The 25,444-nt window shown below is 48.9% G+C and overlaps 2 protein-coding genes across 4 annotated transcripts in view; both read right to left on the reverse strand.

Moving 5' to 3' along the window:
• LOC110495560 (non-homologous end-joining factor 1) lies at positions 1-22,448 on the reverse strand. Of its 3 annotated transcripts, XR_016488299.1 has the most exons (9): positions 21,048-22,400; positions 19,843-20,056; positions 19,506-19,721; positions 19,208-19,346; positions 19,062-19,120; positions 4,123-4,306; positions 1,300-1,498; positions 738-814; positions 1-395 (listed from the first exon to the last, which is right to left on the reverse strand). XR_016488299.1 is itself a non-coding variant. In XM_090207449.1 (8 exons), exons 2-8 carry the CDS (start codon positions 20,023-20,025, stop codon positions 315-317), a joined length of 954 nt encoding a protein of 317 aa, XP_090063575.1. In that variant the 5' UTR covers positions 20,026-20,056; positions 21,048-22,448; the 3' UTR covers positions 1-314. The 3 variants fall into 3 exon arrangements, 2 of the variants coding, with proteins under 2 accessions (XP_090063575.1, XP_090063576.1); XM_090207449.1 differs by lacking the exon at positions 4,123-4,306 and having other exon boundaries at positions 21,048-22,448; XM_090207450.1 differs by lacking the exon at positions 4,123-4,306 and having other exon boundaries at positions 19,843-20,126; positions 21,048-21,095.
• Positions 21,249-25,444, reverse strand: part of LOC118941087 (uncharacterized) — a 9,286-nt gene continuing 5,090 nt past the window's right edge. Inside the window, exons 10-13 of the mRNA XM_090207451.1 lie at positions 23,747-23,876; positions 23,376-23,490; positions 23,141-23,187; positions 21,249-23,048 (exon numbers count right to left, since the gene is read on the reverse strand). Coding sequence (XP_090063577.1) covers positions 21,276-23,048; positions 23,141-23,187; positions 23,376-23,490; positions 23,747-23,876 — 2,065 coding nt within the window. The 3' untranslated portion in view covers positions 21,249-21,275. The remainder of the gene's footprint in view (positions 23,049-23,140; positions 23,188-23,375; positions 23,491-23,746; positions 23,877-25,444) is intronic.

A 25,444-nucleotide genomic window follows, 5' to 3' on the forward strand; every position in this document is an offset into this window, starting at 1 on the left:
TTGATAAGACGCCCTAAATTGTCACACTTTATTTATTTAGACAATTAAAAAAATACACATCCATCAAACAATGAAACAGCCAAGGAAAAACATGCATATCTAATGATTTAATTAAAAAAAAATGTTTTTAAAAAAAGGACATCTCCGTAGATGAGTACTTGAAAAACATGTCACATGAAGTAAGGTGGTAGTGCTCATAGACGGCATCCCAAACGACACCCCATCCCCTACATAGTGCACTACTTTTGACCGTGTCATTTGGGACGTAGTCGCAGGCAGTCTCCATAGTGTTTGGTGCCCTACAGGTTCCGAGGTCATCCAAAAAGCCCCTTAGCTTTCTTCTTCTTGGGTCGGGCGGAGGGCCGATCTGCGGCAGTAGCCATGGGAACTGTAGTCTGTGAGGACGGCAACAGACGTGTCAGAAACAAGGTAAGGATATTATGGTTACATTATAGCCTTCAGTCTGAGGGAGAGGGGTCTAGGCTGGGTTACTGTACAGCCCTTAGGCGGCGTTTACACAGACAGCCCAATTCTGATCTTTTGCCCAATTATTGGCAATACAGCTGATCAGATTACTCAAAATACCAATTAGTGAAGGAAAAAAAAAAATCACAATTGGGCTGCCTGTGTAAACGCAGCCTTAGTGACATCTGCTACTGTAAAAGGGCTTATCAATAAATCGGATTGATTCATTCATTATTATTGGTAAATCAGAATCATTGCGGAGTTGACCAGACCTTTTCCTCATTAGGTGTCTCCGAGTCTGTGGTTCTGTCTCTATCCCCCTGGTCCAGCCCATGGTTCACCTCCTCTCCTGTAGGGAACAAACCAACCACCAATTCACACCTATATAGTGGCCATAATCAGACACTAAAACCCATTTTTCACACTATTGAGCCGAGCTGAGCTGTCCTGGCCAAGGCAGCCTTGGTATGAGCTTCAACGTTGCAACACATTTATTAACGTTGCAACAAAAGTATCAAACCGCTCGAGACTCCAACTTTCCCACGCCAGTTGTCCTGTTAAAAGCAGCACTAGCAGGAGAAGTGAAGTGTTTGGGTGATTGATGTTGTTTAGCTAGATTACAGAAATGTCTGGGACAGAATATAGTACTTCATCCCTCCCCCTAGTGATCTCTATTATCAAATGTGTGTGTGGTGTCTGTGTCTGTGTGTGAGAGACTGTGTTGGTAGGACATGCGATCCTACAGGTCTAAATCTGAGGCCTTGGGCCACAGAGGTGACGGCAAGATGGGATGGGATTAGAAAGATCATACGACCAATGAGAAGAGGTCCAGACCTGGGGGCTGTGTGCCGCTGGCGGCGTGGTTAGGGTCACGGTCCTCTGTGGTGGTTTCGTCCTCTTCGGGGGCGTGTCTCTCAGAGATCTTACGTTTGCGAGCGTTGGTGTTGCCGTAGGACGTGACGGCTGAGTAGAGCTCCTGCAGCTCAGAGTCAAACCCCAGACCGCCCTGCCTCGCACATACCTGTGGCACAGTCTGAGGGAGAGTGAGAGAGAGAGAGAATGGGAAAGGGAGAAAATTATGACAAATCCAACTAATGTCAAAACTGTTGGCTATCTTTCCATAAATATACATTTATATTAATATTTTCCTGCACACTATATTTTGAGGGGATTAAATGAAAGAAAAATAAGAGTACAGGAAGCAGAGGGAAATGACCAGAAATAAACTGTGACCTGAGCAAACACTAAGCTATCAGAGAGGGAGAGAAACAGTATGAGGGAACGAGTGAGAGGTGTAGAGAGAAAACTACACTAAATGATTTAGAGAGAATAAATGAATGATATGGAAAGACTATGTCCTGCAGTGAGTGTGTCTGTCAGTCAGTCAGTCAATCAGCCAGCCTCCTACCTGGTGGCCTGCTTTTCCCAGTCAGTAACATGGTAGAGGTCTGGAGGAGTGACTGAAGGCTGAAGGCCTGATAAGGGTCTAATGAAAGCAGTTTTTCTAGCAGCTCTGGCACAAGGTAGAGACTAGCAAACAGGAACAACACTACACGAGACAGGAGACAGGAACAATACTACAGGAGACAGGAACAACACTACAGGAGACAGGAACAACACTACAGGAGACAGGAACAACACTACAGGAGACAGGAAACAACACTACAGGAGACAGGAAACAGGAACAACACTACAGGAGACAGGAACAACACTACAGGAGACAGGAAACAGGAACAACACTACAGGAGACAGGAAACGGGAACAACACTACAGGAGACAGGAAACAGGAACAACACTACAGGAGACAGGAAACAGGAACAACAGTACAGGAGACAGGAAACTTCAGTAGGTCTATATAGGCTGCTGCAACACCGTACTGCACTGTTGTGTGTGCGCACACACACACACACACATTGACGCCACAACCAACTACAAGTCAAGACAGATAACATACTAAACTCATACAGCACGTACACACTATTCATTCTACTCTTTCACTCGCTTTTTCCAGTCAAACGGAGAGGACAAACTCTGAATTAGCTGTTCAAATATTGACGGGGAGAAATTGGTGGTCTCGCACTGCTGTCAGTGAGAGGGGCTCCTAAACATACTTGGTCAGGTTTAGAGGTCTGCATTGATTTATTTTAGTTTTTTGTTTGTTTAAATATCGTAAAAATAAATGTATGCTCTGGTCAGGCTTTAGTTCCCCTTTGGGCACAGAGCAACCAATGTGTGGAGGAGCAGCGGCTCCATAGAAAAGGAGCAGAGCCACCCTTCTCTTCTCCGCTCTCCTCCTCACCCTTCTCTTCTCCGCTCTCCTCCTCTCTCTCTCCATCATCTCATTTTCTGTTCCGCACCTTCGTTTTCACGTTCATCTTTCTTTCCACGCAATTTTGCTATCATTCAACCTCCGGTTTTCATCCATTTTATCATTCATGCTATAATTTGGCCCTGGTCTTTTCTCCCACACGTTCATCAATGTGCTCCGTTCCACACAAACCACTGTATTTCAGTCTAAATTAGTGTTTATTGCATTCAATTCCTGTGACAACAGTGCCTTGTGAAATGTGGAAACTTGCTGTTTTCCCATTTTGTCCCAACCTTCTCCTGTAGGACACATCGGAAAACACGTGTCATGCACACCTCTTCTGGAAAACCCGTGGCATGCACACCTCTTCTGGAAAACACTTGTCATGCACACCTCTTCTGGAAAACACTTGGCATGCACACCTCTTCTGGAAAACACGTGTCATGCACACCTCTTCTGGAAAACACTTGGCATGCACACCTCTTCTGGAAAACACTTGGCATGCACACCTCTTCTGGAAAACACTTGGCATGCACACCTCTTCTGGAAAACACTTGGCATGCACACCTCTTCTGGAAAACACTTGGCATGCACACCTCTTCTGGAAAACACTTGGCATGCACACCTCTTCTGGCAAATTTGCTCCTTTTCTGTCAAGTTGTTTGAGGATCATTGATGGACAGTAACAGTAAAACAAGGTGAAATCCTTAATGGTGAAACTGCTTCGTCTGTTTGTGATGTAACAACAACAAACAAGTTACTGCAAAGAACAAACACCTTTTATTTTATTTTTATCAGACATCATTGCTCACAATATGCACAGCAATATCTTTACCACGCTGCGCGACGTCGCCTCGGCAACATAACCAATAATGGTGGTGGGGGCGGCCAGCGGTGCCGTTTCCCCTTACAATGGATGACATCTAAGTCAGCGCTGTAACTAGGCCACTTGGGACCGTCCCTTTAAACCGGCAAGTGTAAAGCATTCTCAAAAGTATGTCCAATGTATTGGGCCTGCGTCTCAGAGTAGGAGTGTTGTTTTAGGATCAGTTTAGCCTTTTAAAGCCTAATGAATAAGGGCATGGACCTAGATCAGCCCTCCTGGACGATAAACAACTCTTAAACACATAAAAAGGGAAAGAATGGCATAAAGAGTTAACAAAACAAAAGGTCAAAGGTCAGTTTAAATAGACTACCGTGGTTCAACCACCTCTCTACCTCACAGTTAATAATATTCATCTGGAACTTTCCTGTGGCCTCCACCAGACTGAGTGGCCTGCCGCTGTCATAACAGACCAAAGTCCTGCAGTACGGAGCCAGGGGAGGAGCTACTGCTTTGGTGAGCTCACCTGTGTTAGGGATTTGATTGAGGTTAGGGTCAGTTTACCCTCATCGGACTGTCAATGGGATGCACGCCAGTCAAGTTCCTTTAGTTGCACCCTCACAAATCTGAACCCTGCCCTCTGTAGGGTTGTTAGACTGCTGGCCATCCATAATCCATTCTGGCACCTTAGCCAATCACTGCCCTGCGGCCTGACCAAAGAAAAACAAGGAATGATGAGTAGAAGGAGGGTGAGGGATGTTGACATTTCCCTCTATTACTAGTGGGTAAACAGCTCTGAGTTTAGCCGGTGTTGTTTTCTGAGACAGAACAGTCTCTAGGCTGGTGTTGTTTTCTGAGATAGACCAGTCTCTAGGCCGGTGTTGTTTTCTGAGATAGACCAGTCTCTAGGCCGGTGTTGTTTTCTGAAATAGACCAGTCTCTAGGCCGGTGTTGTTTTCTGAGATAGACCAGTCTCTAGGCCGGTGTTGTTTTCTGAAATAGACCAGTCTCTAGGCCGGTGTTGTTTTCTGAGATAGACCAGTCTCTAGGCCGGTGTTGTTTTCTGAAATAGACCAGTCTCTAGGCCGGTGTTGTTTTCTGAGATAGACCAGTCTCTAGGCCGGTGTTGTTTTCTGAAATAGACCAGTCTCTAGGCTGGTGTTGTTTTCTGAGACAGAACCGTCTCTAGGCCGGTGTTGTTTTCTGAAATAGACCAGTCTCTAGGCCGGTGTTGTTTTCTGAGATAGACCAGTCTCTAGGCCGGTGTTGTTTTCTGAAATAGACCAGTCTCTAGGCTGGTGTTGTTTTCTGAGACAGAACCGTCTCTAGGCCGGTGTTGTTTTCTGAGATGGACCAGTCTCTAGGCCGGTGTTGTTTTCTGAGATAGACCAGTCTCTAGGCCGGTGTTGTTTTCTGAGATAGACCAGTCTCTAGGCCGGTGTTGTTTTCTGAGATAGACCAGTCTCTAGGCTGGTGTTGAGTAGTGGGGATTGGTGCTGACCGACCTTCATGGAACCCTGGTACAGACTGCTGAGGCCTCACCTGATCTATAGTAAGAACACTGATGCTGGATCCTAAAATGGCCCCTAACCCCTACACCCTAGTCAGGAACCACTGACCCCTACACCCTAGTCAGGAACCACTGACCCCTACACCCTAGTCAGGAACCACTGACCCCTACACCCTAGTCATGAACCACTGACCCCTACACCCTAGTCATGAACCACTGACCCCTAGTCAGGAACCACTGACCCCTACACCCTAGTCAGTAACCACTAACCCCTACACCCTAGTCAGTAACCACTAACCCCTACACCCTAGTCAGTAACCACTGACCCATACACCCTAGTCAGGAACCACTGACCCATACACCCTAGTCAGGAACCACTGACCCATACACCCTAGTCAGGAACCACTAACCCCTACACCCTAGTCAGGAACCATTTACCCCTACACCCTAGTCAGTAACCACTGACCCATACACCCTAGTCAGGAACCACTGACCCCTAGCCCCGACACCCTAGTCAGTAACCACTGACCCAGACACCCTAGTCAGTAACCACTGACCCCTAGCCCCGACACCCTAGTCAGTAACCACTGAACCCTAGTCAGGAACCACTGACCCCTAGTCAGTAACCACTGACCCCTAGCCCCGACACCCTAGTCAGTAACCACTGACCCAGACACCCTAGTCAGTAACCACTGACCCAGACACCCTAGTCAGTAACCACTGACCCCTAGCCCCAACCCCCTAGTCAGTAACCACTGACCCCTAGCCCCAACCCCCTAGTCAGTAACCACTGACCCCTAGCCCCGACCCCCTAGTCAGTAACCACTGACCCCTAGCCCCGAAAACCCTAGTCAGTAACCACTGACCCCTAGTCATGAACCACTGACCCCTACACCCTAGTCAGTAACCACTGACCCCTATCCCCGACACCCTAGTCAGTAACCACTGACCCTAGTCAGTAACCACTGACCCCTAACCCCGACACCCTAGTCAGTGACCCCTAACCCTGACACCCTAGCCAGTAACCACTGACCCATACACCCTAGTCAGTAACCACTGACCCCTAACCCCGACACCCTAATCAGTAACCACTGACCCCTAGTCAGTAACCACTGACCCTAGTCAGTAATCACTGACCCCTAACCCTGACACCCTAGTCAGTAACCACTGACCCCTACACCCTAGTCAGTAACCACTGACCCCTAACCCCGACACCCTAGTCAGTGACCCCTAACCCCGACACCCTAGCCAGTAACCACTGACCCCTAACCCCAACACCCTAGTCAGTAACCACTGACCCATACACACTAGTCAGTAACCACTGACCCATATCGCCTTACGCAGAGGTTACAGGACCTAAAACAACCACATTGGATATTGATATTCTACTACACACGCCAGGCTGGCAGATGGGTATGGAACAACAAACAGAGGCAGGTGAAGTCCTAATGGTCCGTCTGCCTTTAAACCCTGAAAGCGCATCTGGTCATATCTGTCTGCACTTCCCTGTCAACTACTCTCACCCTCTTTCTCTCTCTCTTCCCAGTCAACTACTCTCACCCTCTTTCTCCCTCTCAACCTCTTCTCTCTCTCTTCCCTGTCAACTACTCTCACCCTCTTTCTCCCTCTCAACCTCTTCTCCCTCTCTTCCCTATCAACTACTCTCACCCTCTTTCTCCATCTCTTCCCTGTCAACTACTCTCACCCTCTTTCTCCCTCTCAACTACTCTCACCCTCTTTCTCCCACTCTTCCCAGTCAACTACTCTCACCCTCTTTCTCCCTCTCTTCCCTGTCAACTACTCTCACCCTCTTTCTCCCTCTCAACTACTCTCACCCTCTTTCTCCCACTCTTCCCAGTCAACTACTCTCACCCTCTTTCTCCATCTCTTCCCTGTCAACTACTCTCACCCTCTTTCTCCCTCAACTACTCTCACCCTCTTTCTCCCACTCTTCCCAGTCAACTACTCTCACCCTCTTTCTCCCTCTCAACCTATTCTCCCTCTCTTCCCAGTCAACTACTCTCACCCTCTTTCTCCCTCTCACCCTCTTTCTCCCTCTCTTCCCTGTCAACTACTCTCACCCTCTTTCTCCCGCTCAACCTCTTCTCCCTCTCTTCCCAGTCAACTACTCTCACCCTCTTTCTCCCTCTCTTCCCTGTCAACTACTCTCACCCTCTTTCTCCCTCTCTTCCCAGTCAACTACTCTCACCCTCTTTCTCCCTCTCAACCTCTTCTCCCTCTCTTCCCAGTCAACTACTCTCACCCTCTTTCTCCCTATCACCCTCTTTCTCCCTCTCTTCCCTGTCAACTACTCTCACCCTCTTTCTCCCTCTCTTCCCAGTCAACTACTCTCACCCTCTTTCTCCCTCTCTTCCCAGTCAACTACTCTCACCCTCTTTCTCCCTCTCAACCTCTTCTCCCTCTCTTCCCAGTCAACTACTCTCACCCTCTTTCTCCCTCTCACCCTCTTTCTCCCTCTCTTCCCTGTCAACTACTCTCACCCTCTTTCTCCCTCTTCCCAGTCAACTACTCACCCTCTTTCTCCCTCTCAACTACTCTCACCCTCTTTCTTTCTCCCCTCTTCCCAGTCAACTACTCTCACCCTCTTTCTCCATCTCAACCTCTTCTCCCTCTCTTCCCTGTCAACTACTCTCACCCTCTTTCTCCCTCTCTGCCCAGTCAACTACTCTCACCCTCTTTCTTTCTCTCAGGCCAGGAGAGGAGCCAGGAGACTGAGGAGAGGCTTCCCCACATCACTCCCTCTCTCTGGGACAACTGACAGGAGGAGAGGGGGTCAGACCTCTGGAGGGGATTTATGATTTTATGAGGATCCCCAATAGCCGACGCCAATGATGACAGCTAGTCTTCCTGGGGTCTGACATAACGAAAAAGACATTACAGACAAAAATACTCTATATACATACACACACACATAAAAACTGAGCAATCGGGAGATTAGGGCCTTGGTCAGGGAGGGGACCAAGAACCCGATGATCACTCTGACAGAGCTCCAGAGGTCCTCTGTGGAGATGGGAGAACCTTCCAGAAGGACAACCATCTCTGTAACACTCCACCAATCAGGCCTTTATGGTAGAGTGGCCAGACGGAAGTAAAAGGCACATGGCAGCCCGCTTGGAGTTTGCCAAAAGGCACCTAAAGGACTCTCAGAACACGAGAAATAAGATTCACTGGTCTGATGAAACCAAGATTGAACCCTTTGGCCTGAATGACAAGCCGTAATGTCTGGAGGAAACCAGGCACCGCTTATCAATACCAGGCCTTGTCCCTAAAAACAGACACATGGTGAGGTAGAGAAGTAGAAACAGGGAAAGGGGATACCTAGTCAGTTATACAACTGAATGCCTTCAACTGAAATGTGTCTTCCACATTTAACCCAACCCCTCTGAAACAGAGAGGTGCGGGGGGCTGCCTTAATCGACATCCACGACTTCGGCGCCCGGGGAACAGTGGGTTAACTGCCTTGCTCAGGGGCAGAACGACAGATTTTTACGTTGTCAGCTCTAGGATTTGATCCAGCAACCTTTATGATTACTGGTCCAATGCTCTACCCACATAAACCCCAGGTATTGTCCCTAAAAACAGACATGGTGAGGTACAAACACACATAAACCCCAGGCCTTGTCCCTAAAAACAGACACATGGTGAGGTACAAACACACAAACCCCAGGCCTTGTCCCTAAAAACAGACATGGTGAGGTAGAAGGGTGTAAATGTAGAAAGCCATCACCGACAGCTGTTCAAGATTCTACATGGTGAATAAGGAAAGACAACCTCTGATCACAGGCAACAATGAAGAACACATCGAACTGACTATCCAAGGTCCCTCCCCTCAGAGCCTCTCCAATGGTTTAGAAGAGGATGCAAGGGTAGAGGATGCAAGGGATCGAGGAAAGATGAATTGAGAAAGATCCTTCCTCGTGTCTCCTTTTCTCCTTCTTCCATCCCTCCACTTGCACACAGTTTCCACAGGGCTCTCCCCTGCCTCGGGGCCTGTAATTAGGGCCATTGTGGCCTGGCCGGCTCCCTGTCACTGCCCCTTCAGCTGGCGGGCCTGGTTCTAGACGGCCCAGTGTGGCGTCCCACAAGACATCAGGATGGGCTGCCGGCCCAGCGCTACACAGATCCCAGCAACCCTCAGACACGTGATGTAAACACTGGCTGCAGTCCAAACTCAAAGTAGACGGCCCTCGGCCCCTAACCCCTCAGTCCTTGAATGGCGTTTTACATTGTCACATCCCAGTGAACCTTAAAATGTCCCTTGCCCAAGCGAGGGAGAGTGATGTTCGGAGAGGCAACGTCCTAGGTGGAAATCTTCAAGTTGATTTAAAAAACAACCAACCTAAAGCTATTAATATACTGTACCTAGCAAGCTAACGTAGCTCACTAGCACTCCTGTCAGGTAGCTAGCTAAAGTTCCCCATAGCTGGCAAGCTAGTTTTATAGTATGGTCATGTATTCCAATAAATTTCAGAATTCCCCAAAAATATGTTTATGAAGCTTGCTACGTTTTATGGGCTCCTCACTACGAGACTAAGCCAATTTGTCAACGCTAAAATCAATGTCATCCACAGTATATATATTTTTCACCAAGCTAGCATCGTAAGTTTGTCTGACACAGCGAAAATAGAGCCGTGTTGATTAAATTTGACACTTCGCGGCCACCAGAATTTGACACATGGCTACAGTTTGCATTGATTTGTGGGTCATATCAACCCCAAAAGCGATTAAAGTTCTTCACTCACTCTCTCCAGCTAAATGGAGGGCCGAGGGGGCAACGTTAGTGAACTGGACATCCATCTAAGATGGCAATCAAACTGAATCCGGGAAAGTGGCTAGCGCGAGGGCTGAGGGGGTACAAATAACATGGACTGCAGCCACTCTCTCTGTCCTCTCTATTAGGGAAGAGGGGAGGGAAGAGAAGAAAGAAGGATATTATAAAGATCTTCTCTCATCTCTCTTTCTGTTGATCTCTCCTTCTCTGGTCCTGGCCTACCAGTTGGCCTCCAGTCCAGGATGGTTTTAGGGACTTTACATGCTTATCAGTTAGGAATGATTATGAGGCCCAGCCCAGAGCCTGGGGTTCCATTACCACCAGAGGCCTCCCACCCCCCTAGTGAGGGAGGGGTGGGCATGAAGTTCCATGAAGAGTACGTCCAGTACGTCTGTCAATAAAACATCAGTGACCAAGCAGGATCCACTGACAGACAGCAGCCAGTCACTTTAAGTGACTCTGTTTCAGTCATTACATCACCCAATCAAATGACAGAGATGGACACCTTTGCACCCAACCTGATGCCAAAGAAAGTCAGCACTCAGCTGTGGGACACTGGTCCAGCTGTAAGCGCCTGGGAGCAGTGGGGTCTCCCGAGCACAAGGGGGTGCTATTCAACCCACAGGGTTGCCAGGTATCACCTGAGTTATTAACCACCGGGTTGCCAGGTATCACCTGAGTTATTAACCACCGGGTTGCCAGGTATCACCTGAGTTATTAACCACCGGGTTGCCAGGTATCACCTGAGTTATTAACCACCGGGTTGCCAGGTATCACCTGAGTTATTAACCACAGGGTTGCCAGGTATCACCTGAGTTATTAACCACCGGGTTGCCAGGTATCACCTGAGTTATTAACCACCGGGTTGCCAGGTATCACCTGAGTTATTAACCACCGGGTTGCCAGGTATCACCTGAGTTATTAACCACCGGGTTGCCAGGTATCACCTGAGTTATTAACCACCGGGTTGCCAGGTATCACCTGAGTTATTAACCACCGGGTTGCCAGGTATCACCTGAGTTATTAACCACAGGGTTGCCAGGTATCACCTGAGTTATTAACCACAGGGTTGCCAGGTATCACCTGAGTTATTAACCAACGGGTTGCCAGGTATCACCTGAGTTATTAACCACCGGGTTGCCAGGTATCACCTGAGTTATTAACCACCGGGTTGCCAGGTATCACCTGAGTTATTAACCACCGGGTTGCCAGGTATCACCTGAGTTATTAACCACAGGGTTGCCAGGTATCACCTGAGTTATTAACCACCGGGTTGCCAGGTATCACCTGAGTTATTAACCACCGGGTTGCCAGGTATCACCTGAGTTATTAACCACCGGGTTGCCAGGTATCACCTGAGTTATTAACCACCGGGTTGCCAGGTATCACCTGAGTTATTAACCACCGGGTTGCCAGGTATCACCTGAGTTATTAACCACCGGGTTGAGTCACCGATATCCTCTAAGAGTTCTAGACAGTACTGTAGCAGTGAACGCCAGTTATTGCATCATCCCTGGCAAGGGTTCAACCTGGGTCACCATGACCCCGAAGGCAAACACACTACCCACAAACCTGAGAAAGTTACCTCACTTGGGGTAAATCGTATATAAACGGGGTTCATCAGGGTTAAGTTTGTTACAGTGTTTTATACTTACATAACAAACTGAAGCATACAACTATACCTCTAAAAACTACAAAAAGCCCTTCCCTCAAAGCAAACCCCTAAAACTACAAAACCCACATAATACCCTCAAAACTGTGCTTCTAAAAACTACCAAACCCAGCTCATACCTTTAAAAACACCCCTCTAAAAAACAACAAAACTCAGTCCATCACCTCATGCCTCTCCACCAAACTAACAGGGTAATCTAACCCAGGCTGTGCCAGTGAGCCACAGGAGCTGGTCCAACTGACTGAGTCTGGTAGAACAGGGCAACAGGAGCTGGTCCAACTGACTGTGTCTGGTAGAACAGGGCAACAGGAGCTGGTCTAACTGACTGAGTCTGGTAGAACAGGGCAACAGGAGCTGGTCCAACTGACTGTGTCTGGTAGAACAGGGCAACAGGAGCTGGTCTAACTGACTGAGTCTGGTAGAACAGGGCAACAGGAGCTGGTCCAACTGACTGTGTCTGGTAGAACAGGGCAACAGGAGCTGGTCTAACTGACTGAGTCTGGTAGAACAGGGCAACAGGAGCTGGTCCAACTGACTGACTCTGGTAGAACAGGGCAACAGGAGCTGGTCCAACTGACTGTGTCTGGTAGAACAGGGCAACAGGAGCTGGTCCAACTGACTGTCTGGTAGAACAGGGCAACAGGAGCTGGTCCAACTGACTGTGTCTGGTAGAACAGGGCAACAGGAGCTGGTCCAACTGACTGTGTCTGGTAGAACAGGGCAACAGGAGCTGGTCTAACTGACTGAGTCTGGTAGAACAGGGCAACAGGAGCTGGTCCAACTGACTGAGTCTGGTAGAACAGGGCAACAGGAGCTGGTCCAACTGACTGAGTCTGGTAGAACAGGGCAACAGGAGCTGGTCCAACTGACAGAGTCTGGTAGAACAGGGCAACAGGAGCTGGTCCAACTGACTGAGTCTGGTAGAACAGGGCAACAGGAGCTGGTCCAACTGACTGAGTCTGGTAGAACAGGGCAACAGGAGCTGGTCCAACTGACTGTGTCTGGTAGAACAGGGCAACAGGAGTTGGTCCAACTGACTGACTCTGGTAGAACAGGGCAACAGGAGCTGGTCCAACTAACTGTGTCTGGTAGAACAGGGCAACAGGAGTTGGTCCAACTGACTGAGTCTGGTAGAACAGGGCAACAGGAGCTGGTCCAACTGACTGTGTCTGGTAGAACAGGGCAACAGGAGCTGGTCCAACTGACTGTGTCTGGTAGAACAGGGCAACAGGAGCTGGTCCAACTGACTGTGTCTGGTAGAACAGGGCAACAGGAGCTGGTCCAACTGACTGTGTCTGGTAGAACAGGGCAACAGGAGCTGGTCCAACTGACTGTGTCTGGTAGAACAGGGCAACAGGAGCTGGTCCAACTGACTGAGTCTGGTAGAACAGGGCAACAGGAGCTGGTCCAACTGACTGTGTCTGGTAGAACAGGGCAACAGGAGCTGGTCCAACTGACTGTGTCTGGTAGAACAGGGCAACAGGAGCTGGTCCAACTGACTGTGTCTGGTAGAACAGGGCAACAGGAGCTGGTCCAACTGACTGTGTCTGGTAGAACAGGGCAACAGGAGCTGGTCCAACTGACTGTGTCTGGTAGAACAGGGCAACAGGAGTTGGTCCAACTGACTGTGTCTGGTAGAACAGGGCAACAGGAGCTGGTCCAACTGACTGTGTCTGGTAGAACAGGGCAACAGGAGCTGGTCCAACTGACTGAGTCTGGTAGAACAGGGCAACAGGAGCTGGTCCAACTGACTGTGTCTGGTAGAACAGGGCAACAGGAGCTGGTCCAACTGACTGTGTCTGGTAGAACAGGGCAACAGGAGCTGGTCCAACTGACTGTGTCTGGTAGAACAGGGCAACAGGAGCTGGACCAACTGACTGAGTCTGGTAGAACAGGGCAACAGGAGCTGGTCCAACTGACTGTATTGCTGTTAGTTTATAGGGAGTCCTACCTACAGTCACACAGAGCAGGAATTCCTCAGCCGTGTGTGATAAGGCCCACTCCTGTTTAGAACACCGCTGTCAATGATTTACCACACAGAAGAGGGAGAGAGAGAGGGGGGGGGGGGAGAAGAGGGGAGAGAGATGTAGAGGAGGAAAGGGGATGGGGGAGAGAGAGAGAGAGGGGGGAGCAGAGGGAAGAGGGAGAGAGAGGGGAGAAGAGGGGAGAGAGAGAGGGGAGAAGAGGGGACAGGGAGGGAGAGAGAGAAAGGGAGAGAGAGGTAGATAGAGGAGGAAAAGGGGTGGGGAGCATGGGGGGAGAGAGAGAGAGAGGGGGGAGAAGGAGGGAGAGAGATAGAGGAGGAAAGGGGGGAGAGCAAGAGAGGGGGATAAAAGGGAAGAGGGAGAGAGAGAGTGTGGGGGGAGGGAGAGAGAGAGCAAGAGAGAGGTGGGAGAAGAGGAGAGAGGTGAACGAGAGAAAGACATGGAGAGGAATGCAAGAGAGGATGACCAGAGCATAGAACCATGGCATCAGCTCAGCCACTGATCTCAAAACAGCCTCTATCTATCTAGCAGTGCTTGGACTGATCTAGACAGGAGCTGTATGACAGTTCACACAGGTGGCTGGTCTAGCGGTAATGCTGCAGCCTCCAACACACAGGTCTACACTGTCTGCATAGGTTTAAATAGGGCCTGCTGCCCTTTGACACCAACTCTCTCTCTGTTCAATGAAGACAGAAAATACATGACATCTACATAAAGGGAGATGATAGGAGCAGCAGAGCCAGATCTGAAGTCCAGAGGTGATGACAGGAGCAGCAGAGCCAGATCTGAAGTCCAGAGGTGATGACAGGAGCAGCAGAGCCAGATCTGAAGTCCAGAGGTGATGACAGGAGCAGCAGAGCCAGATCTGAAGTCCAGAGGTGATGACAGGAGCAGCAGAGCCAGGTCTGAAGTCCAGAGGTGATGACAGGAGCAGCAGAGCCAGGTCTGAAGTCCAGAGGTGATGACAGGAGCAGCAGAGCCAGATCTGAAGTCCAGAGGTGATGACAGGAGCAGCAGAGCCAGATCTGAAGTCCAGAGGTGATGACAGGAGCAGCAGAGCCAGATCTGAAGTCCAGAGGTGATGACAGCCTCTGGCGGAGGGAGCCCCTGAATAACCAGGGGGGAGATGCTAACCACAAACCCGCAGTAGCTCCCCACATCCCCTGCTTCCAGACTTCTCCCCGACCCCCAACCCATAGACCCCCAGGGAGAACCAAATCCACAGCACTACAGATAGACTAACATGTTAACTCACAGTGTTAGGGGGACTGTAAACGCTCCACTCCCCTGATCTGACCCGCCTGTTCCTATCCAGCATGGGGGAGGAGGGGTGTGGGGTATGGAGCGTGAGGTAGACCACAGGGAACCCCCCCCCTCTTTCACTCAGTCACAATGTTTTTCTCCTCTCAGCACCAAAACCCCAAGGCATGCGTCACTGCTGCGGACTGGTCACACACATACTGGTCCCACACACACAGAAAAAGGAACACTCAACGACACACCCTCCCCTCTGAAACCAAAACCATGCGTCATTACCCGGTCCAGTGTGGACAAACAGACACGCCCCTTGCCAGGCCAGATCCACAAGCGGTGACAAAATAGCCCCAAAACGGGTCAAAAACAGGTGAAAACGACAAAAGCCCAGATGGAGATTAGTGTGATCTAAAAGAAGGACAGAAGGGTTTTTCACCACAACACTGTCACTCTGGGCCCCTCCACCTTCACATCAGAAATGGACATCTAGATTCCAGATGAACCCAGGACACGGTGTGTGTGTGTGTGTGTGTGAGAGAGACAGTGGACGGGTAGTCTAATTCCAACCTCCATGTCAATGTTGACCTGTGGTGGGTGGGGTGTTACTGTGGGGTGATGAGGGGGCTCCAATGGAAAGCTAGAAAGGTACCTGGGTTGACTTTCTCTTCCCCGTCTGTCTCGTTCCCCTCCTTTCATCTGCACATCTCTCTCATCCTCCTTTCCAGGAGGTCTACTCTACAGTGGAAGAGGATGGCAATAGAAAATCCCCAGTGGTGGGATGAGAGGAGGGGTGGAGTGAAGGAAGGTACAAACCACACCTGGGTTCAAATAGTATTTGAACTACTTTGAGCGGTTCCCTGAGCCTGCCCGGATGGCAGCGTTTGCACTTTTGGGACCATTCCATTGGAAGGCAAGCTCAATCAAGCAGAGTGCAAGTATCTGAAAGATTTCAAATGCTATTTGAACCCAGGTCTGTCGACAAACAGAGAAGTCCTTCCTCTCTCCTCCCTTTCATTTGCAGGAAAATCATTCTCCAAAAATACCCCTGCTCACCACTTTGAAGGACAGATATGTCATTCTAAATGTGTTTGCCCACAGATAAAGGCATCTTTCAGTAGCCATTGAGTAAGAGTCACCATCAAAAGGTAGGCGCCGTGTTGACTGCGGTGAGCAGAGGTGAAGGGGGCATTATCTGGGCCTGGGTTCCCAGTATAGTCTTACGAGCCGAAGGCTGGAGGCTAAAACAGATCCCAGTATAGTCTTACGAGCCGAAGGCTGGAGGCTAAAACAGATCCCAGTATTGCCCTACGAGCTGAAGGCTGGAGGCTAAAACAGATCCCAGTATTGCCCTATGAGCTGAAGGCTGGAGGCTAAAACAGATCCCAGTATTGCCCAACGAGCTGAAGGCTATAGGCTAAAACAGATCCCAGTATTGCCCTACGAGCTGAAGGCTGGAGGCTAAAACAGATCCCAGTATTGCCCTACGAGCTGAAGGCTAAAACAGCAAGACACCAGGAGAGACAGACGGACACAAAAGGTACACAGAGAGTCTTCCCAGAGGGGGAAATGCAAACGGAGACACCACCTCCTATAGATAAATACTACACACACATGCCACGGCTCCTCGCCTAGCGCCACCTCCTCCACCCATCTGTCTACTGGTTAGGCCATGAGCCCAAAGGAATGGCTGGCCACGGACGCCACCTCCCTCTCCAGTGTGTGTGTTGCCTTGACACTTCGCAGTGAAATTTTTCCAGACACTTATTTTCAGTTTGGACTTTGGTCCGTGGCGGCCTGTCGGTGCTCAGTGGAATTTGCCGTGGCCGGGAGAAGAAGGGTGTGAGGTGTGTGTACTTTGATCTGAGAGGAGGAAAGGCTACGTTCCCCTGCATGCATTGCCATTCTCTTTATGGGCCATTTCCAGAAGAGCATTTCCCCAAAACTCCAGGGAGGTTTACTATAGTAAGGTCCGAGCCCAAGGTAGAGGGCCTCGACGGGGTCAGGAAGGAGGACGAGTACCCACTACCCTCCGTACGGGACAGGAGGGAGGGAGAGTGGACCCTGCCTGCCCCCTGTTTCACACTGCAGAGTTCAGACAAAAATCCATCTCTACATTCCCCAGGACACTTCGAAATGCCAAAACACACACACAGGTCAGGGATGGGGGTCAATGGAGCAGCGGACTGAGAAATTCCACATCCTACCACACAGTCAAACTGAAACACACTAACTAAAACACAGGCTCATCAAACTACCAGGGCACCAAACAAACACACACATCAACTGCATGGATCCCTCTACTACTGTTAACACAAAAGCAATTCAGACAATTTATTTTGAGCATAAATAGGAAGTATTCAAGCTATATTCTTACAATAAAACACTTTGACAAACAAATGATCTAAATGTGTGTTTGCATAATCAGCTATATATTTTATAGACTTTTTTTGCTCCTCTTTATCAAGGGGGCCAATCATTTGGGACCTGACTGCACACACACTCTCCGGTGTATTCATCTAGACAGCTACAACTTTCTCCTCTCTTCCAGCATGTTTCCTATGAGGCGACAGGACACAAAGTCACCTTTTATTCAGTGGTATTTCCATACACCTGTTACCGTTTAGATTAGAAAGGAAAGCACTTTGTGTATCAGGTCCCTCCATTTGAAGGTGTCAGACGTATTGGGAAAACAATGCACCTATAGTGTATTAAAGTAGTCAAACGTGTAGTATTTGGTCACATATTCCTAGCACACAATGACCACATCATTCTTGTGACTTTACAAACTTGTTCGATGCCTTTGCAGTTTGGGAATAGGAACTGAATGTTGAATAATGTATTGTGTCATTTTGGAGTCACATTTATTGGAAATAAGAATAGAATGTTTCTAAACACTTCAACAGTAATGTTGATTCTACCATGATTGCGCATAATCGTGAATAATGACAGAACGTTAGAGGCAAAATTATACCCTCCAAAAACATGCTAACCTCTTCAAAGGACCAATAACAGGGGAGGGGAGCATTTTGGGGGGGTAAGAGCAAGGACCCAGCCCTCACCAGGCGACCCAGGAGACTACGCACAAGAGGAGCGTAAATCTATATCATCTGGATGACGGGAGTGCACGACGATCGTCTAAGAAAGTTGATTTTCCCGAGCGGACTCATCATAAGTGCAAAGTAGAGCTGTGACGGTCATTGCATTTTGGATGAAGGTTATTGGTCTGCATAATGACCGCGGTCAGCGTTATAATCGTTTGAATAGCAAAATGTTTTAATTATTATTTTAAAGACGCACATTTTCTTCTCTCCTCCACTCCCGCATGTGCTGCAGGAAGTGGGGCGTTGCCTAGGCAACCAAAGCCTTGTTTGCTACAGCAAAGAGCAACAAAGTCTCCTTACGTTGTAAAGAGTCCATGTAACCGTAGAAACAGACTCAACGAATGCCCATCCGTCCCGTCTTCAGTCAGCTATTCCTTCCATAATGTTTTTATAGGTTATGACAGTTAGTTTATTTTCATGATCGTCAGTTACGTGATTATACGGTAACTATGCCGCCCTCGTGCCAAGGTGATGACCGAGGGCGGCAGCAGTAAGAGGTTTATCAGCCCCTTCTCCCCTGAAGAGGCCACCGAGGCTAATATGGAGATACAAGAGCGCATCGTGTCCTCCAAGCCTCTTTACCTGGCTTTAACCCAACGGGAAGTGTACTTGGCCATGATCCAGCCAAACCCAGCACCTCCCACCAACCACCTCATGGCTATAATGCCCCTAGAACAGAACAAACTACATTCACCAGTTGGCTGAGCAAGAACCCAGTCCTCACTGGACGACCCAGGGTGCCATGCAACTGAGCACAATGAGCGCCTTGTGCAAACAAAGCATTTCCTTTAAAGCCTGAACACCCGATTGTCTTTCAGGTCTAGATAAAGGTTCAATTAGAACTTCATTATTAAAATAACGGTCATTTACAAAAGTGTGGACACACTACTCTGTCAGTGATCACTAGATACAACAAGGACAGACAACCATCCAAGTAGGAAACTAGAAGTCATTAATAATCTTTATTATTTTATGGAAGGCCACGCCCAGAGAGAGACACACACAAAATATCGCAGCAGAAACCTGGTTTATTGGCTTACTTACTAAGCTGAGTATTCAAAGGCGGCTCTTGCCAGGCTCTCTTTCCCAATAATATATTCCTCCTAACTATGCATGTTCAGTATGCCTGAGACTGCGACTATGAAACTTACCTGTGTCAGGAAGTTCTCTCTGTAGCTTTGTTCCTCAAACAACTCTGTCTGCAATCGCTCTGCAAAACACACACACCAACGAGAGGAACAGGTGTGTATGTTGTGTTTAATGAGTGTATTTTTGTTTCTCTGCACGTAGAGCCTACCTCTGCTCAGCACTGCCCCATTGTCCCTGTAGTCTTGGAGCTCAGTGTCTTTCCTGGCCAGCAGAGCTCCCAGTTGGCCCACCTGTCTCTGCAGTAACCTGCTCATCAACAGCAGGGGGCGCACAAGCTGACTGCACACCTGATAGAACACACCAATACACATTACACAACCATTAGTTATAGAGCGCGCGCACACACACAAACACACTGGGGCTTGCATAAAAACACACAAACACACAGAAAAGTTCAGTGAAAGTTGAGTATAGAGTTGGTGTTCAGTTAAGTCTATAGATCGTACCAAAGCCACAGGGGCAGGGGTGCAGCGGAATTCCCAGTAGAAAGGCACCCCAGCCAGCTCACTCTTCAACTTCAGGTTGATGTCACTGCCGTGGTGGTTGAGGGAGAACTGAAGCGCCCCCCCGTCCTCCACCCGCCCAGACAGACAGGGGTGAGCCACCTCACACATGTGAGAGAAGAAGGCGTGGACGGGAGCCCGCAATCGCCTGTTCAGCTCCTGTTATGACAGAGAGGACATTTTTTCAAAGGCTGTTGAAATGTACTTTAATTTGTGTGTGTGTGTACATATATGTGTGTGTGTGTGTGTGTGTGTACATATATGTGTGTGTCCTCCTTGCCTGAGCTCTGTCCTGGATGGCCCTGGTGTCCATCTCCTCCTCCCACACAGAGTGCAGGTCCGTGAGCAGGATGCGGTACGCTGTGTCCCCAAACCAGGTCTTTGCCAGGAGCTGAGACCCACTGATACACACTGGTACCCAGGGACAGTCCAGCAGAACCCCATCAACTGCATCTCTCTCCATGGCAGACTATCACCAGGCCAGCACCAACCACCTAGATAGATGATGTAACATTACTGCCATCTCTCTCCATGGCAGACTATCACCAGGCCAGCACCAACCACCTAGAGGGATGATGTAACATTACTCCCATCTCTCTCCATGGCAGACTATCACCAGGCCAGCACCAACCACCTAGAGAGATGATGTAACATTACTCCCATCTCTCTCCATGGCAGACTATCACCAGGCCAGCACCAACCACAGAGAGAGATGATGTAACATTACTCCCATCTCTCTCCATGGCAGACTATCACCAGGCCAGCACCAACCACCTAGAGGGCTGAGGAGCAACCAGGTTGTCACATTTCCCTTGTCTTGTGAATGAACTACAACCATGAAAGGCTGTGGTTATCTAGGATCATGCAAATTGCTGTCTTATAGTACAGGCATCATCTGCTTGTCATCACTTGACAGAAGCACAAGTCATATAATGGTAACGTCTCTGTTCGCTTACTCTTGACACTGGTTGGATGGAGTCAGTGAGTCGCTAAATCAGCCACGTTAAAGTACGAGACTCAGTCTGGACACAGATCTGTTAAAACGTGTTAGACGCTGCTGTCCTAACCGCATAATCACACACCATCTATATGAGCCGACCACTAGCAGCAACTTGAGGTTGTTGGGGATATGTAAGGAGGTTGTTTTCGGGAATACTTGGTATTTCTAGCAAATGACATTATTTTACAGCGCATATTTCAGAGGTTAGTGAGCAAACTAATGTAATGCAAATGGTAAATAGAAAACGTAGCCAACTCGCTTTATGCAATGTTTATGTTAGCTTGCTTTAGCATGTGACAATATTTAGGAAGTGAATATTCAACAAGCCAATATCAAAGTAACGTTATGCATGCAGTACGCGACAAAAAGTATTTAGCATAATTTTCATTAATTGTGCTTATTCAATTTACGTAAGTGATATGAAATTATTCAGGTTGGGAACAGTTTATTATAAAAAATAAATTCCCGAGAATGAATGCACATACCAAAGTTTGGGAACGGTCCTGCGGTCAAAACATTCCTCTGCTTTCACTGAAACAAAACCCCTCATTAAATTAGTTCCGCTTTAGAGGCCCTGTCCTATTTTATCAATAAAAAAACATTCGTCTTAACTAAATTCTTTGATAAAATAAACATTTGAATTAATACTTAGATAACCCAAGTAAAAGGCAATGAACTTGACAAAATAGGCTGCCAAAAAATATATATTTTTGCTACATCTTCCCATAATAATCTCTGTGGTCTCTGTTGCGCCTGTGATATGGGGAATGCGGTGTCTCCACGATCCTGGGTCTCTCCTTGCCTGGCTTGCTGCCTCTGGTGCTTCTGGTAGGGGAGGAGCTGGGGGTGAGGGGGTCGGAGGTGGAGATGGGGGTAAGGGGGGAGAAGACCAGTCCGCTGCGGAGTGGTGACATGTCGATCTCTGAGAGGAGGGACCACTGTCCAGAGTCTGAGCCAGCTCCGGTGGGGAGATTGTCACTGCTGAGCCAGGAGTGGAGTGTGGTGAGTGGTTCTGTGCTGGAGCTGGCTCCTCCTGATCTCTGGGTGTGCCTGTCAGTGTTGCTGCCACCACTGGTTTGGCCTACATGTAGATCTGGAGGGTTGGACTCACACAGCATGCCACCGAGGAAGGGAGAACTATCTAGGGTCCAGGTTTCCAGGTCTGGAGAAGGTGTGTCAGTGGCCCGTGAGCCGAGGTGCGGCAGGGGGGAGCGCGTCAGAGGGTCGGATGACGGCGGGATGGACAGGGGGGAGATTAACTGAGAGCAGAGAGTCGGGCTGGTTCTCTGGGCAGCAGGCAGACCTCCAGATCTCCAGTCCAGGCCTCCCCCACCCCCTCCTATGGGTGTCGGCACAGTGGCAATGTTCTCGGTCCAGGCCCCCAGCAGCCGTGGTGGGGCCAGGTCGATCAGTGTAGGGGACCTGAAGGCAGTGCTGCTGCATGGGGCATCTTCTTCCCTCCTCTGCCCTCCGGAACCAAGAGAGCCAAGCCCAGCAAAATTCAGCTTCCACCGACTTCCAATGCTGCCCATTCCAGCAGCCTCTCTCTGGGTCTGGGTCCACCCCGACTCCCTCACTCCTCCAGCGGCACCACTACCAGTCCTCCCCTGGTCTCGGTCACTCTTCCCCCTGGACGGGCTCTCCTGGTAAGGCTGGTAGCTGGGGTTAGCTGGCTGACACTCCTCCTGCTGGTAGCTGGGGTTAGCTGGCTGACACTCCTCCTGCTGGTAGCGGAGGTTAGCTGGATGACACTCCTCCTGCTGGTAGCTGGGGTTAGCTGGATGACACTCCTCCTGCTGGTAGCTGGGGCTAGCTGGCTGACATTCCTCCAGCTGCCCATGCCTGCTCTGTTGGCGCGAGTGCACCAGGGTGGCATGGAGGGCCACCTCGGGGGTCAGCGTCAGAGAGGAGAGCGTCTTGAGGAGGGAGGACGATACTGTAGCATGCACCTCCTTTTTCTTCCCGACCTCCTCCTCCTCCTCTCCGTCTTCCTCCTCTCCTTCCTCCTCCTCTCCTTCCTCCTCCTCTCCTTCCTCCTCCAGGGTAGTAAGAACACAGAGGGAGGTCAGGTGGATGGGAACGGCCACATTGGTGGGTTTAGGGATGTGTCTGGTACTGGGCTGAGCGGAGGTGGAGGCTGAGGCTGAGGCTGAGGTGGAAGCTGGGGTGGCGGGACCCTCAGGCAGGACCAGGGTGATGTGTCTGGGGGAAGAGCTGGCCCTGGACTGGACAAGGTGGTCCATGGAGCTGGAGGCCACACTGCTAGGGGGAGATGCCTTATGGGCCACGGCTGATGTAGGTGGGGTGGCTACTGTTGGCGGTGTGGTATATTGATCAGATGGAGGTGGAGAGAATGGGGCTGACTGGGCAACCTGGGTGGAGGCCATACATGTGGACAGGCCAGATTCTGCAGCCAGGATCTTTCTGGGAGATGGAGGCTTGCTCATTTCAGACACTTCGTTCTCGTTGACTAAGGGTATTTTCTCCTATAAGGAAACAGCAGAAGAAATTACACATGAAAGATACTCTCTCTGTGTGTGTGTGTGTGTGTGTGTGTATAAACACAGATCAGCAGTACCTGTTGCATGGCAAGGCGCTTTAAAAGTGGCACAGGGGGAGTCACACCTGCAACATAAAAACAGTGACATCAAAATCAGCACTGCCATGGATATTAATATTAACCAGAGAAATCCATATGCAACATCCTATCTGTCTTTTTGCCGTTGCCGAGTTTAGCCATGTACGTGTGTGTTTGTGTCCGTGAGCGTGTGTGTCCATGAGTGTGTGTGTCCATGAGTGAAAGGTTGCCCAACCCAATGGCCCCGTGGGCAACATGTTATCTCTCTGTTGTTTCGCCGCCTCTGAACAGCCTCCAAAATTGAGCAGCTTGGAGACCATCGTTGCCTTTTTCCTCCACTTAGAGAGAACCTGCAAACACACACCAGACAAAACCCTCTCAGATATACTGTTTTACAGGACACAACACTGCCCTACAGCTCAACCAAGAGGGTCATTGACATAGAATGGAATATACACACAGGGTTAGTGTAAATAAAGCATTTACAGAGAACACACACTACGATTGTGGCCAATTCAGGAAATTAATAATGAGAAATCTGTATAGGACTTCCTGAATGCACTGAGTTGATAGAGAGCGAGGGAGTTGAGTCACAGACAGACAGACCTTGAACCTCTTGTTCATCCTCCAGGGAGTACCGGTTCTAATCCCTTTCTTCATCACCAGTTTCTCCAGGTACTGCAGGGAGTCCTCGGACGACTCAAACGCCTCCATCTCCTCATGCATCTGCAGTAGCCTGGGCATCATGGGGGTAATAACTTAACATTAGGGATCCGTTCCAAATAGAACCCTGTTCCCTTTATAGCGCACTACTTTTGACCAGGGCTCTGGTTCCTTTACATCCCACAGGGCTCTGGTTCTTTTACATCCCACAGGTCTCTGGTTCCTTTACATCCCACAGGGCTCTGGTTCCATTTACATCCCACAGGGCTCTGGTTCCTTTACATCCCACAGGGCTCTGTTTCCTTTACATCCCACAGGGCTCTGGTTCCTTTACATCCCACAGGGCTCTGGTCAAAAGGAATGCACTATACAGTGTCAAGAAAAAGTATGTGAACCCTTTGGAAATACCTGGATTTCTGCATAAATTGGTCATAAAATGTATTCTGATCTCCATCTAGGTCACAACAATAGACAAACCGGTGTGCTTAAACTAATAACACACAAACAATTATACGTTTTAATGTCTTTATTGAACACACTGTGCAAACAATCACAGTGGAAAAAGTATGTGAACCCTTGGATTGAATAACTGGTTGGTAGCAATAACCTCAACCAAACGTTTTCTGTAGTTGTGGATCAGACCTGCACAACAGTCAGGAGAAACTTTGGATCATTCCTCTTTACAAAACTGTTTCAGTTCAGCAATATTCTTGGGATGTCTGGTGTGAACTGCTCTCGAGGTCATGCCACAGCATCTCAATTGGGTTGAGGTCAGAACTGACTGGGCCTCTCCAGAAGGCGTATTTTCTTCTGTTGAAGCCAGTCTGTTGTTGATTTACTTCTGTGTTTTGGGTCGTTGTCCTGTTGCATTACCAACTTCTGTTGAGCTTCTATTTGGAGGACAGACATTATCCTGAAAAATGTGTTGATAAACTTGGGAATTCATTTTTCCGTCAATGATAGCAAGCTGTCCAGGCCCTGAGGCATCAAAGCAGCCCCAAACCACGATGCTCCCTCCACCGTACTTTACAGTTGGGATGAGGTTTTGATGTTGGTGTGCTGTGCCTTTTTTCTCTCCACACAGTCTTGTGTGTTCCTTCCAAACAACACAACTGTAGTTTAATCTGTCCACATAATATCTTGTCAGTAGCGCTGTGGAACATCCAGGTGCACATTTGCAAACTTCAGACGTGCAGCAATGTTTTTATTGGACAGCAATGGCTTTTTAAATTGGTTTAAATTAATTGTTATTTAACCTTTTTTTTTACTTGGCAAGTCAGTCATTCTTATTTACAATGACGGCCTACCAAAGGCCTCCTGCAGGGATGGGGGCCTGAGATTAAAATGTTTAAAACAAAACACATATCACAACAAGAGAGACTACATAAAGAGAGACCTAAGATATCAACATAGCAAGGCAGCAACACATGACAACACAGCATGGTAGCAACACAACATAACAACAACATGGTACTGTATCAACACAACAAGATAGCAACACAACAAGATTGCAGCACAAAACATGGTACAAACATTATTGGGCACAGACAACACCATGCAAAGCAGCCACAACTATCAGTAATAGTGTCCATGATTGAGTCTTTGACTGAAGAGATTGAGATAAAACTGTCCAGTTTGAGT

Source organism: Oncorhynchus mykiss, chromosome 18 (genome assembly GCF_057628025.1).
Source record: "Oncorhynchus mykiss isolate SJ-2025 chromosome 18, ASM5762802v1, whole genome shotgun sequence".
Classification (NCBI taxonomy): Eukaryota; Metazoa; Chordata; class Actinopteri; order Salmoniformes; family Salmonidae; genus Oncorhynchus; species Oncorhynchus mykiss.

Bases quoted from the DNA above. Each gene is read 5' to 3' on its own strand.
- LOC110495560 (XM_090207449.1), bottom strand. From the start codon at position 20,025: ATGGAGAGAGATGCAGTTGATGGGGTTCTGCTGGACTGTCCCTGGGTA. The intron at 19,347-19,505 runs GTACGATCTATA...GTGTTCTATCAG, and splicing joins CCCCTGCCCCTGTGGCTTTG to GTGTGCAGTCAGCTTGTGCG. The intron at 19,121-19,207 runs GTAGGCTCTACG...TGTGTTTTGCAG, and splicing joins TGGGGCAGTGCTGAGCAGAG to AGCGATTGCAGACAGAGTTG.